The 13,463-nt window shown below is 39.1% G+C and overlaps 1 protein-coding gene across 3 annotated transcripts in view; it reads right to left on the reverse strand.

The window, feature by feature from the left end:
- Positions 1-13,463, reverse strand: part of PTPRN2 (protein tyrosine phosphatase receptor type N2) — a 651,283-nt gene that overhangs the window by 84,577 nt on the left and 553,243 nt on the right. For all 3 annotated transcript variants that reach the window (XM_039548283.1, XM_039548281.1, XM_039548282.1), the window contains one exon: positions 865-1,059. In XM_039548283.1, the coding sequence (XP_039404217.1) occupies positions 865-1,059 (195 nt within the window). The remainder of the gene's footprint in view (positions 1-864; positions 1,060-13,463) is intronic.

Here is a 13,463-nt window from a genome sequence, read left to right on the forward strand (position 1 = left end):
CAGAAGTCAAATATATAAAGCAAAATAACACAATTTTAGGTGAAATTCTTCACCATCCCCTAACTTCTACTCAGCTAATGTCAATGTACTCTAGAAAGACAGTAAATATTTAAAGAAGGATGAAAATAAGGCACAAGAAATGAAGGATTACTCTACAGCTCTCCCAGCAGGACAGAAACAAGCTCCAGCAGTCCCAGCCACTGGACTCTGACTCTTACACCCAAAACCTCTTCATGTGTCCATCTTCTACACTGATACTGGTTTCAAACTGTGCTTGGAAGAAACCCAAGTTTTCCCACATAGACTCCATCAGCAGAATATATTTGGATTATTTCAAACAGGAGAAATCCAGCTTGGAAGAAATTCATCCAAGGACCAAAAAAAAATAATCCAGGCAAGGCTCAAAAGTCAGATTCCTTTCCTAAGGCTGACAGAAACAAATTGCTCCATACCACTAGTCTTCTGTTGCCTTCTCTGCTCACATGCCTCCACACACTGGCGACACAAGAGAAAAAGCAGTGAGCTGATCAGAAATTTGGCAGCTTTCTTCAGTTGTCCAAGCTGAGGTAAACATAAATTGATAGGACAAGAGGACACCACAGGGCTTATCTTTTTCGAAGCTGGCACGCGTATGTCCAAGATAAAAGAATGTTCCCCAGAGAAGAAAAAAAAGATACAATGAAAAAGAAATGGAGATAAAAATCCCTTTAGTTTTAATTACACACAGTTAAGATTACCAATGAAGCTCAGGAATATTTCCTACCTGTGAAAAACATCCTTGTCTTTAAAAGCTCTTTCCAAAAGCTGCACAGGTGCCTAAATTCTGATGCCATTTCTCATGCCATGAAGACAAAAGTGCCTTACCAGGATCATGTGACCGGTGGAGATGTCCATGTTGGACTGGACCGGCTCCTCACACCAGGACGATGTGCTGCTGCGGGCTGAGGGGCTGGGGATGGGCCCATCGCTGAACTGGGAGGAAACGCTGTTTATTCGGGAAGAGTGCAGGGGCTCCGGGCGATCAGAGGTTTTCACTGCCATGCGCTGGCGGCATAGCTCCTAGAGAGAGAGAGAGAGAGAGAGAGGAGGAAACAACCTATGGTTAAGAGTAATTACAGGAGAGAGTCTACTAAAGACATATGATTTACAGTATGTTTCCAGGCCTGGAAGTGTTTTCCCCCTCACTGCAGTAATTTTTGGGCGGCTGTCTGTTCTGTGAAGCAAAGCTACAAAGAGATGCTCAATGAAATTACTACACGACGACTACCCTAACCTTTCAAAAGTGCAATTATGACTGCACGCACATCTCCATATAGATAACCAAAAATCATATTTTGAAGCTTGACTCCTCTAACAGATATATATTTTTTTCTCCCCCTAATATCGCCCCATGTTCTGCAAAGCCACTTTTGAACCACACAACCTCTCGAAGTTAATGGGGTTGCACGGGAGTAATTGAGAGCACTGCTTGGCCCTGGATATGCAAACTCAGCAAGCTCAAGGCAACTGAATTGATGCGCTCTCCAGTGTAAATCCTAGTTGATAGATGCCTCATTTCTCTTCATTAAAATAGCAAACTCGCAACACTTCCTCCCTGATGTGGGGCAGAGAGGATGAAGAATGACATTAACGAAGAATAAAAGCAGAAATCTGTCATTGTATTGTTTAAGCAGCTTTGGCAAAGAAAGAAAATTCAAGCTATCACACACACTAATGCAAGTCATGTTGAAACACCAAAATAGATAGCACTGGGAATATGTATTTTCAGTTGCTCTCATGCATAGAATTCGTGCAAAAATACAGAATTCTGGTTAGGTAACAGAAAATCCTGCTGGTAAAACCAACTCCTGATAGTACAAAATTCTGATTCTAACAGGATGAGCAGACCCACGGTTACACTGTCGTGTTGTAATGCTGGTAGAATCAGCTGTGGTGGTGAGATCACAGACATTGTGATGAAATTATCATTTTTTAACATATGACTATTGTCCATGAATGATACTTGGCTGCCTATGTCACACAGCGAGACCAGTGAGTCTATAGGATGTGGCCATACTGCACACGCGGCGTGGGTACACATTTGTCTCAGATTACTCATTCAGCACAGACGAGTACTAAGAGCATAGTCTCTTGCCTCAGGCTAACAAAATAATACAGGCTGAAGAATTCATACCATTGAAATGCCATGGCTTCTGTTTTCTTGTTCATTGATAATTTAGTTGCAGCCCAAGTGCCATCATTAGGGTGATCTGAAAACCATTATTTATCAACTGCAATAAAATAATAAAATCTTCTTTTCAGACAGGAGCTGGAAATATAACTTAAGACTATGTTTGGGGCTTTTTTTAACCTTGCAAACTTTAGGACACTGAAGATGGATCCTAATCCATGCAACAGCAAGCATTCAAACAAACTCCCTGAAACCATTATATTGAGTCTCCTCTTGTCACCACATGACAATGATTAAAGGCCCCTCCAAATATTCTCTTCTACCAAAACTTCTGTCTTACTTGCCATTAGAGATGCTTATGTGGTTTTACTATTTGATGGTGTTTAATACAGTGTGTGTATATATATATATATATATATAATATATATATACACATGCGTGCGAGTACAAATTAAGATATACTGAGATGAAATTCATATCATTTATAAACAGGATTTATTTCACTGTCTATTACAAAAATACAGTCAATAAAAGCTTGAGAAGGAGAGATTACTACTTGTAAGTAGTTGGAACAACTGTACAGAAGACTGTCCCAAGTGAAACTGCTACCTGACTCCATCACTGCATTTTGTATATTAATTTCTCTATGCCATGAAAGAATTTTTCTAATTTTTACCAAAAATAGGGGTTTTCTACACTTGAGTAGTATGTATTCTGTCACTTGGTACCTTTGTAGCTTCCTACTAACCTTAACATGAAAAACACTAGAAAAATAAATTAAACTTCAAAAATATGTTGAATTGAGTCACATATATTGGTGTTAGATAGGTCAGTCAAACTATCAGAATTAAACCCAGGACTTTTTAATAAAGGAAAAAACGTCATCGTATCTCTTATTTTTAAATATAGGGACAAAGAAAAAACGTCTTTTTCTGGTTTTCTCTGGAGGATCACACACTTCTTAAGAAAAGATAGCAATAGTCCACAATGACTATTACTAACCTCAGAATGACCTTGCAGTAGTGTAATTTCAAATCCCTGCTTTTAGCAGATTTTGGGAAAAGTATAGCAGAGCAGAAACATTTTAGACAGAAAAATAAATCTACAGAAAACCAAAAAGCTGCTCAGATGTTTAGATATCAGCCATTCCCAGAGGGAATGGTTTATTGGAATAAGCAAAACTGTAATAAGTAAAGGTATGAAAATAAGAGGTCTATCACATAACTGCTAGAAGGATGTGTCTTCTGGCTAGCATGCCATGTGGCAGTGATATGAATTTATTATATTCTAATAGACATCCTGCCACTTGACTCACCCCAACTCTGTGCTAACAATAGCATTTGTACTCAAACAGGATCTTTGTTTTTAAGTTGATCTGTTCCTGCTGTTCATATCCTGCCTCAAGTCATAATCCTCTGCTTTTACAAGTGGTTGCTGTGGAAAGGATTATAGACCTCTGCTAACAAAAAAGAATTGAGATCAAGTGATCTCTAAGAAATTATTGTACCATTTTTACATGAATTATAATGACAAAAGAAACAATATTATAGACAACCAGTTCTGGAATAGATTAGTCTCTAATCAAAAAAATCTTTTTTGACATGAAGGATTTAATATGTTACTAAGAAATGTTGTTTTAAAATTAATTAACATGTTCATGGTCCTCATGGAAGGTGAAGTTGAGAAACACAACAAATTTAAAAATTTAAATATGTCAAAAAAAAATATACCTGATCCCAAATATTAACATATTTCTTTCCTGACATATATAGAACCAAAACAATTATTCCCAGAACTGCTGTAGCTGTCAAATACCTCAAACAAAGCAACCACGTCACTGTATTCTGCTGTAAAAAATGTTTAATGTAAACAGGAAGGTCAAATCATAGCTGAAGCAAAAACACCACTGAATTTCTTGATTGGAGTTTTAAATCTCCATGACAATGGGTTTTCCCCTGCCTGTAAACAGAAGTTTTTGGTTTGAATTTATTTCCAGATTAGTCTGACAGACCTTGAGAGCTTCTCCTTCCCCCCTTCCCAGCCAGTCCAGCCTGGGTGAGGAACCTGCCCCACCCCACACACATCAGCGACCTCAGGACAGCTACAGCTTCTGCTCCTCCAAAGCCACCTCTCTGTTAGCCTACCCATTCCAGCTCCCACAGCTTCTAGCCTGGCACTGCAGGGATAACATGGTTAAGACCACCACATATAAAAGCTTTGATGCATGGGGTGTTTTGGGGAGCCATATGGGCTCCTCCAGGACATATGGACAAGGGACATCCAGCTCAAAGCAGGGAAATGCGTAAATGTGATTTTGCCTTGAGATGGTCATCAACGTACCCTTTCAACAAATGCATTGGGAATAGCGGGGTCTCAGGGTGTGGGGTATTTCACACCATCCCTGGGCACTTACTGAGCTGGCATCTCTTCACAAATGCACAAAGCCCTAGATGGCTCAGACCCCCTTAATACAGTATTTGTTAGCAGTGCACTTCTCTGCATGCTCAGGTATGCCCTGCCTTCCTCTCCAAAATCTTTACTCTCACAAGCACTTTGCAAATCAGCCATTTACTAAACCACAACTAGAATTCAAACTTGACTAAAATGTCAAATCTTCATACCGTGACAATGACATGAACTGTATCTCTGTATTGTCTCAGCCATTAAAAACATTTTCTAAGAATGAATTCAATTTACTGCTGCATTTCTATATTTAGCAGAGTGGCTGGGGCTATTTCTGCCATGCTGCGACTCAGTAATGTCTAGCCATTGTTTGTGTATACTTCGAGTGCCATTCTTCATTTAAAAACATCATTTACTCCTAAAAAAGCAACCATAATGCATACAGTGAAAGATGAAGAAATGATCCTCCTGACCTTCAGGCTATGATCTAATGGATGGGTTGGACATAAACATTTATTTAAAAGGTAATTTGAAGTTTATGACATTATTTCCCATCACATGGGAATTGCTATCATACTGAGGCACTTACTCTGTTTTTTATTTCCCAACATTTATTATCAAACTTATGTGGTGGTCACATGCAGTATATAATGGAGAAGTAATATCACTGTATGACAAAAACTGCCATAACCAAGATAAATATTCTGTAAATAATGTTGAGTTAAATGAGTTCAAAGTATAGCACCATGATCATCTGTAGTGAGCTTCTCATTTGACACACAATTGATAACCTTAAACAAACCATAAACTGTATTCTTGGAAAACCCCCGGACCTCTTCAAAATGAGGTTCTAAAATGTCCCTAATATTTGGTTGTCCACACAGAGACAGAGAGAAGCATGAAGTGCAACTAATTCCTCAGGTACAACAAATAGATTTTCAAATCCATACATTCTACTTGTGAATGAACCACTCTGCAGCATAAATGTAGTTTATCCGCATTTAAAGAAGGGCATTAAGAGACTTGCTGTACCTCCTAGACAACAACTGGGAGCCGGTCTTACCACCACGTTTTGTTAGGTGGGTCTCTGAACCTGAAGAGGTGAGAATGTCTCCTCTCAAATAAGGAGGCATCAAGTCTGTTCAGAAATGGAGCCCACAGATACCTGTCCAGGCCTGGTTTGGAGATGTGACTTGCTTACCAGCAGAAATGCTAGGCCACACCACCAGCCAGTGACAGGAACTGTGTTTTCTGCCACACAGCTCTGTGATGCACAGCAGCCATTGCTGTCACAGGAGGGCAAGATGGCAAAAGAGAACTCAGAGAAATTTTTATCTGCCATCTACTGGAAAATCCACCTAAGGAAATTGGAAAATCCATTAAAGTCACACAGTTTACTAAAACTGTTTTGGTTTCAGAGAGATATTGAGGTATGTGTCCTGGTAAGGATTAAGAGTATAAGCAACCACAGAACTAAAACTAGATGTAACTGAGGCTTGAATGGGCAATACTGAATCTTTTCCCTTGCTTTATTTGCAAAACCGGAATTTGAGAGCCTCAGGGTGACACAGGACAGGCAGGAGACCTGACTGAAGCATCCCAGTTAAGAGATGGCAAACATTCACCTCAGATTTGCAGTCATTGATGATGAGCCATTCCACCTCAAAGCTGCCTCCAGAGGATGCTGCATACTTAATGCAAATTCTCTAAACAATATATTCAGGTATTCCAGGTCCAGCCAGTGACCATGGCACATGAATCATTCTCCTCTAGCTGGTACCAGGTGCATGGTAAATGTTCAGTCCAAAGCAAACAAAAATAACTTCATATCTACAACGCTGTTCTTCTTCCCCAGCCACTGTCACCTCAGATCTGACTAACAGGAGATCTGGGATCTGAGGGAAATGTCAACTTTTCAGTTTATTTAGAAAAGAAATATAATTTCATTACTGCGTATTAATGAAAATAATCTATTTTGTAACTAATCCCAAAATATGCACAAACCCAAAAACTAAGTCCAGGAAATAGGACTAACATTTCCATGATTTAAAAATTTTTTTGTTTAGCAAATGAAAATAGAAATCATTTGAGTTAGTCCAGAAACAAGTGTGGCACAATTATTTTCAGAGTTAGCGAAATACAAGAGAGAATAAACCTTTCCATGAATAATTATTAAGAAAATGCAGAGACACTAAACAAAGAAATTACTGTTTATTAAAAGTGATAGCTGAGTGTACACCAAGCCCTTCCAACCTGACCTGCCTAATATTCTATCAATCAAGAAACAAATCTGCTTAAGCAGGCATGATCACAAGAACACTGTGTTCATTTTACACGTGAAACAAACATATTTTGCAGAAATTTTAAATTAAAAATGCTGACACAATTCTAAATTATTTAAGGCTACACCTTTTAACAAAATGTATAATGAAGATTAAGAATATATGTAATCTATAAGCTAAGTATAGAGGAATAAGACCTTTAAAATGCCTTTTTTTTTTTTTGCCCCCTCAGCTTTAATACATTTAATTTAACAGCAGTCTCATTTTCCTTCTCAGGAGGCATTATTCACAGGATGAGTTGGGGTCTGCATGTACAGCCTGGATTTCACTGTTCTGCAATGGATGCAGTCATAAGACAATGAGATTTAAAAAATGAAAACATAAGGTAAACTTTTTTTTTTAACAAACGAATCTAGGACTATAAACATCATTATTCTCTAACTGAATTTGCTTAGTGTTACTACAGGGTGAAGCTAAAGTCATTTGGCTGCCTTTGTTTTGCTTTTGCATACTTAATATGCTTGCAGGTGTTATAAATTTAACTTATTTACTGTATTTGTAGCTTTGGGGATAATTACAGCTTTATTAACATTTATTTTTGAGTTATTGAAACATACTTTCAATCTTTAGCTTAATTTTAGCATACTTTTCGTCCAGGAATAAAAGAGCTGTTTACATACATGTAATAATTGTATGCATATTTTCTATCCTTGTCAGAAAAGACAACTACTGATATTGGTGTCCCTTCAGGAAAGGGAAAAAGGGATATGTTGGAAAAATGTTTGAGAATAATATTTTGAAAGACACAGCATCAAATGTATCATTGCACATCCATACTCTGGACAATTCATATTTATCTAGACTTGTATGTGATAGATCTTGGGAGGAACAAACAAAAAAAGAAAGAGAAAAAGAAGAAAGTAAAATATAGTTCTTTGATTGTCAATGCAGCCTTCTTCTGTCTAGTTCAGTTCACTGTCTGCCCTCTTGTACCACACTCCATATATCTGAATATAACTCTGAGTCTTGGGCCGGGGGGGGACTGCTTTGGTTGATTTTTAAATGATCTAAAAACCAGGGCTGCTGTTTCTTTTTGAGAGCATCGCAGCCAAATACAGGCCTGAGAATCATTCTCCTAACAAAACCCCAATGTTGATTGTGGTCTGTGAAATTAAAAATTTCAATTATTTTAGCATTGTGTGCGTTTCCTGGTGATGACTCATGTAATTATGATTCCCCTTTCCTCATGTATACAAAGAAAGTAGAGGCCATGAGGCAAAGAGAACATGGCTAACTTTATATGGAAAAATGACTTCTTCTTCTTCTTCTTTTTTTTTTTTTTAATTTCTTTGTTTTATTCCCTCTCTTTAAATTCAAACATTTACACAGTCTTATTCTACCAAACAAAAAAACGAAAAGCCATCATGGTCTTGTACACACCTCCAGGTGTCCAGCAGACATGAAAATTTCTGGCTTGCACAGAACCAAAGGTGCTGTCTACGCAATACATCTTGAGAAAATAATTTTACTTTCATTCTTTCAGTAGCCTCTCATCAATGAGGAAGTAATCTGAATAGTCCACAAGCTCCTAAAGGAGACAGACATCTCTGACATGGCTCTCGTTACCAAGGAAGACATGACAGCAGAGGTCTAATGATATTTCTCTGAAATAATGATAATATTGCCCTCCAATCCATGCCAGGAAAGCACAGGTATCTTCAAAGGATAATACTGCTTTCTAGAGGGTCAGTGAAATTTGAAGACCATGTTTAGGTTACTCAGCTGGGGAATGTTTTCCTGTACAAAAATACAGAAGACCGCTGACTGGAGCTGCATATGACAGTTTAGAGCCTTTATTTCTAAAAGAGGACTTTTGTGAAACAGATGCCTGACTAAACAGGACTGCAGCACCCTGGACTTCACATATAGGGGATACACAAAGGAAGGTCGTGATTCTTTAGACTGACTTGAAAGAGTATCTTCCCTGCATGATGACATCATGGTGGCTTCCCTAAGGGTTTAAAGAGACTACCTGGATGATTCCAAGGAAATCGGGGTCTGTTTCTAATAGGAAACATCTGCGAACTGTGGACCTGAAGTCACCTGAGATCTACTGGTGTAAAAGCACCCATTTTTTTTTCTCAGGGTGTTCCTGACAATGTCTGAGCTTTACTGGCCTTACAGTTCAGACAACTGTAATTCTGGAAGTGGGGGTACATCAGATTGACCTACCTGCCACAAAAAAAAAGTGGTTTCAACCAATGCTGGTCTCTAAATTGCATTTCCCCCATTTCAGCTGTGCCTGCATGTAATGTTTCACAAGTATATGAGTATATGGCAAGTATGAAGCTGGAAGGGAAAGATTTCTTAAAGGAGTAACCAGAGAGATAAAAAAATAACATGTAAAACGAACTTCACCTTTTCCATGTTTTGTTCCTCTTAACTAACCCCAATACATGCTCATGAGGGCACAGCTGCTCCTTAAAATGAATTTGCACAGAAAATTCACCACTAGCACAGCAAGAGCCACACAGCACAGTATGGGTTGCAAATAAACCATAGCAACAATTAATTAACCTGAAAAGCCACGCAGAACCACGTGTAAATCCATCGTGTATTTTGACTTTGTCTAACCTACCCAAAGCCCGACCAGCTTCCAGCAGATGCCGGTGCTCTTAAAGATAACTGCCACAAATGTTTCCTTTTTCACTCCCAGCGTTTATAGCTGCTTGAGGCCCAAAGTAGGCAAAAAATGCAGTCCCAAGACAGCTGTAGTTTCTCAGGAAAGCTATACATTAAGGCTGTGTAGTCCACTATTTTATTGCCCTGCAGGACTGAAAATGGGAGATCATTTCTGCTAGAAATAAGAATTCCCAGCAGCCAGCAGGACTCAGCATGCACTTCCAGCCTGAAGAGAAACAAAACAGCCCACTAGTTTATGTCTAAAAATGTTATTTTACCCCATTGCAAAGTTTAGTATTGCTTCTCCCTAAGTCTGTGTAACTGCATTCATGGAAACAGAGTTTCTAAAAGCAGTCAGAGAAATACAAAAAGAAGTCCTAAAAACTTCCAAAATCTCAAATACATTTTTTTTCCATAGAAGGCAGCCATATACCAGAGGTGATGCAAGGATAAAGGAAGTATTTATCAAGGCTGGCCATCGGCAACAAACTTTTTTTATAACACTATCTATCATGACAGTCAAAATTGCCAGTCATTACCCCATCCTGATTTGAAAACTAAATTAAATGCTTTTCACCCATTCTCCACTGGAAAAAAAAAAATTAAATCCCTCTTCAACTCTGCAAGGAAAAACAAATGCAAATGTAGTGAACAAGTGTTAAAAAAGGATCTGTAAAGAACAAAGTTGCTACTAAGTTACACTAGGTTATTATGAACCAAATCTTTGGTAATACAGAGAAACTCTACTAAACTATGGCAAAAAATAGTATGAGTTTCCTCAAGTCTCTGAGTACAGACATTCTTTCTATCACACACCAAAAAAGCCTTCAAGGATTAAAAAATGGTCAATATTTCTACACTTTCACTGTATTGGTGTCATAGGAGATACAGGAAAAAATAACAGGGATTTAATACTTGGTACTGATGGTCAGAGATACAGAGAGACCTCATATTTTGGAGAAGACAGCAACAACAGCAAAAATGCACAATTTCTCTTGGGCTCTCCCCTGTCTTTCTGTACAACCATGCTCTCAGCTGGATCAGGGTTGTACCCTGACTGTTCCTGGCTAGAAGAGAGCTGCAGCCCTCTCCACTGTCCCTGACCTGCCCCATGGCACCAGTTCCAATAAATCCCCTGCAGCAGCAGCAAGGGGTTAATGCATGTGTTTGCATTCAAAGAAAGGGACTTCCCTGGCCATTACTGAGGTTCCTGCATTTTCTTTTCCCAATTCATACAAGCACAGGGGTCACTACTCTCCCTTGGACCTCTCCACCAGGCACCAGTTTGTCTGCAAGAAGCCCCATGGGAACAGCACAAGAGAACACATTAAAGGTAGGCACATGCCAAAAATGGGCACACTTTATATTTGGATTATTTTAAGACCTGGGGCATGAAGCTACAGGCATCTTCTAAAACATTATTAGCTGTTTTATCACATAGAATATTTTTTCTCCTGTGCTCCTTTGGTTTTTAAGATTCCTGCTAACAACTTGTGCCTCAACAACATTCTGCAGAAAGTGTTGCTTGTTGCAGTTGTATTCTGCTGATAGCTTTTCTTCTATTTGGCTTTTATTTTATGTATTTAATATAGCTGAAAATCTTTGCCCTGGTGCTTGGTCGAAGACAGAATAAAAGTTTTACACTCTCTTCAGTTTCTCAATTTATATACATATATTTTTTCTTTTCTATACTGCCACTCATTACTGTTATAGAAGAAATAATCTGTCTTTTCAATCTCTCTTCATATGAGTTTTCCATGCCCTTAATCATTCTTGTCACCTTTTCCTTGCTCCCTCTATTTCTGTGTTGTCCCTTTGGCAATGGAGTGACCAGCACTCACAGAAGCCTCCAGCATTGATTTATACCTAATTAACTTCTAAAGCCCCCAAAGAAGCAAACAAAATTCTTAGTTAGCAATGCCTGCAGACCCATTGGGTTGACCCGGACCTCCAAAAAGAAGCTGAAATTTGGAACAGCTTTCTAGGCAATCCTTATGTATGTTTTAACTTCACACCCGAGTGCTTTGCATTGAGGTTAATTAGGAATTGCAGTTATTTTGTTCTTGGGGGTGACAATACACAGATTTTACATGCTCAAATTCCCATGTTACTACACATATCATTACCACACAGTGTATGCAGAGGGAGATGTATGACATAATTTCCCTATATAAGATAAATTTACATGTATACATTGTTTTGCTCCCAAAAATACAGTCAACTCCATCACATTTCTCCTCCGATCTATGTGAACAGCCAGCCACTGGCACCTTCTGCTGTGAGCCACTGCAGCAAAACCTCTTCCAGAAAATCACACCATTTCACTCCAATCGAGGCATTTTTCTTCCCCAGAAAGCCAGAATGAACTCCAGTTGAGAAGCTGAAAAAAGGTAAAATCCAAGTTTCTTTTCCCTGTGCTGTCAGAAAAGCACCAGCATAGTGAATTTTACCTTTTCATGTTTCCCTCATTCTTTTCTTAGTAGTTAGTGGGAAAGATCAGTATGTCTCCAACATGTGAATATTCTCCCTGATACACTTGTGAAGATCAGGGGGATGTTCAGACCAGCAGTAGCAGAAAATGGGTGGTGCTGGTGCTCAGGGCTCTACTGCAGCCCGTTAACCTCTGTTGCTGTCAGTGTGACCAAGGACAAGCCTTCCAACATGCATGGAGTGCATGGATCCCCAAGTCAGGCAACACTTGATGAGGGGAGAAGGAGTGATTTTAATCAGCCAAGGTAAGTATGCAATCCCAATACCAAAAGTGAGTTTGATCAGGATAATGTTGATCTGTTCTCACTTTGGAGAGCAAGATCAGCCATTTCTGAGATCTCTTGAGATGCTGCCAGAACGTGGTTCTGCAAAACAACAGCCGTCCTATGTAAAAGGAAAAAGCTGGAATCATCAAGAAGACTGCAATTATGTCAGCTAGACAAGAAAACAGAAAAATAAAAACGGCACTGAAATTCAACAGGGTTTTATCAGTATGAAAGATTAAAAATTTAAAAAAACTATTGCCCTGGTCAAAATCTGTGCTTGTTCAGAAAGCAGTCGTCCCAAACAACCATCAATAAAACATCACTCATTTGTCTTTAGCAAAAAGTACAGAAACTGTCCAACAAAGCTAGAGAAAAGCTAATGGATTTTCTACTCTGGATAAGCCACTTACACTAAATTTGATTTTCTCCTATTCAAAAGCTATTCTCTCTCACACTCCAAATTAATTTTGTTTCTTTGAGGGATTTACTTTTAGGAACATCCTTTTACAGTCTCCCTTCTTCAGTCCGGGTTTGGTTGTTTGCTAAGAATACAAGTGATGAAACCCATATTTGCATACTGAAAGCTGAGAACCTGAACTGGAATGGGAAGAGCTGTGGGAATGCCCCAGCTGAATTACAGTACAGGGACAGACACTGATGCTATGAGAGCTTAGAACCTGTCACAACAAAAACCACAGAACAAAGTCAGGTGAGCTCTCTCAGTCCTTTATCATGCCTTGCTGGTGTGCATTAAATCACTCAGATTGTCTTTTACTGTTCTTTAATTGCTAGAAAGCATTTAGGTCTCCGTTGTGCATGAAACATAAGAAAGAAAATATCTTAGATTGGAGGTCCCCATCCCTGGAGCCAGAGCTTTCTCTCTGTTGAGAGAAATGAAATTGGGCCTCTTGTCCAGCCAACACAAATCACATCCTCAATGTCCAACTTGTTGTAGTTCAGCATACAGGCCTTCCATGGCTCTTCCTGCCCTCACGTGTCACACACACACCCATGAGGCCGTTTGGGACGGCACCTCTCACTTGTGCCTTTAGGAAGATTGGAGCAGCTGAGCAGCATGGCCCCAGGAGAGCTCCAGCCTGCTCTACCCAAACTTGTCTTATAGCTTATACCACAATAAAACAAGCAAAAATATCAGAGTCCCCTCTGAAT

The sequence above is a fragment of the Corvus cornix genome, chromosome 2, assembly GCF_000738735.6.
Source record: "Corvus cornix cornix isolate S_Up_H32 chromosome 2, ASM73873v5, whole genome shotgun sequence".
Lineage (NCBI taxonomy): Eukaryota > Metazoa > Chordata > Aves > Passeriformes > Corvidae > Corvus > Corvus cornix.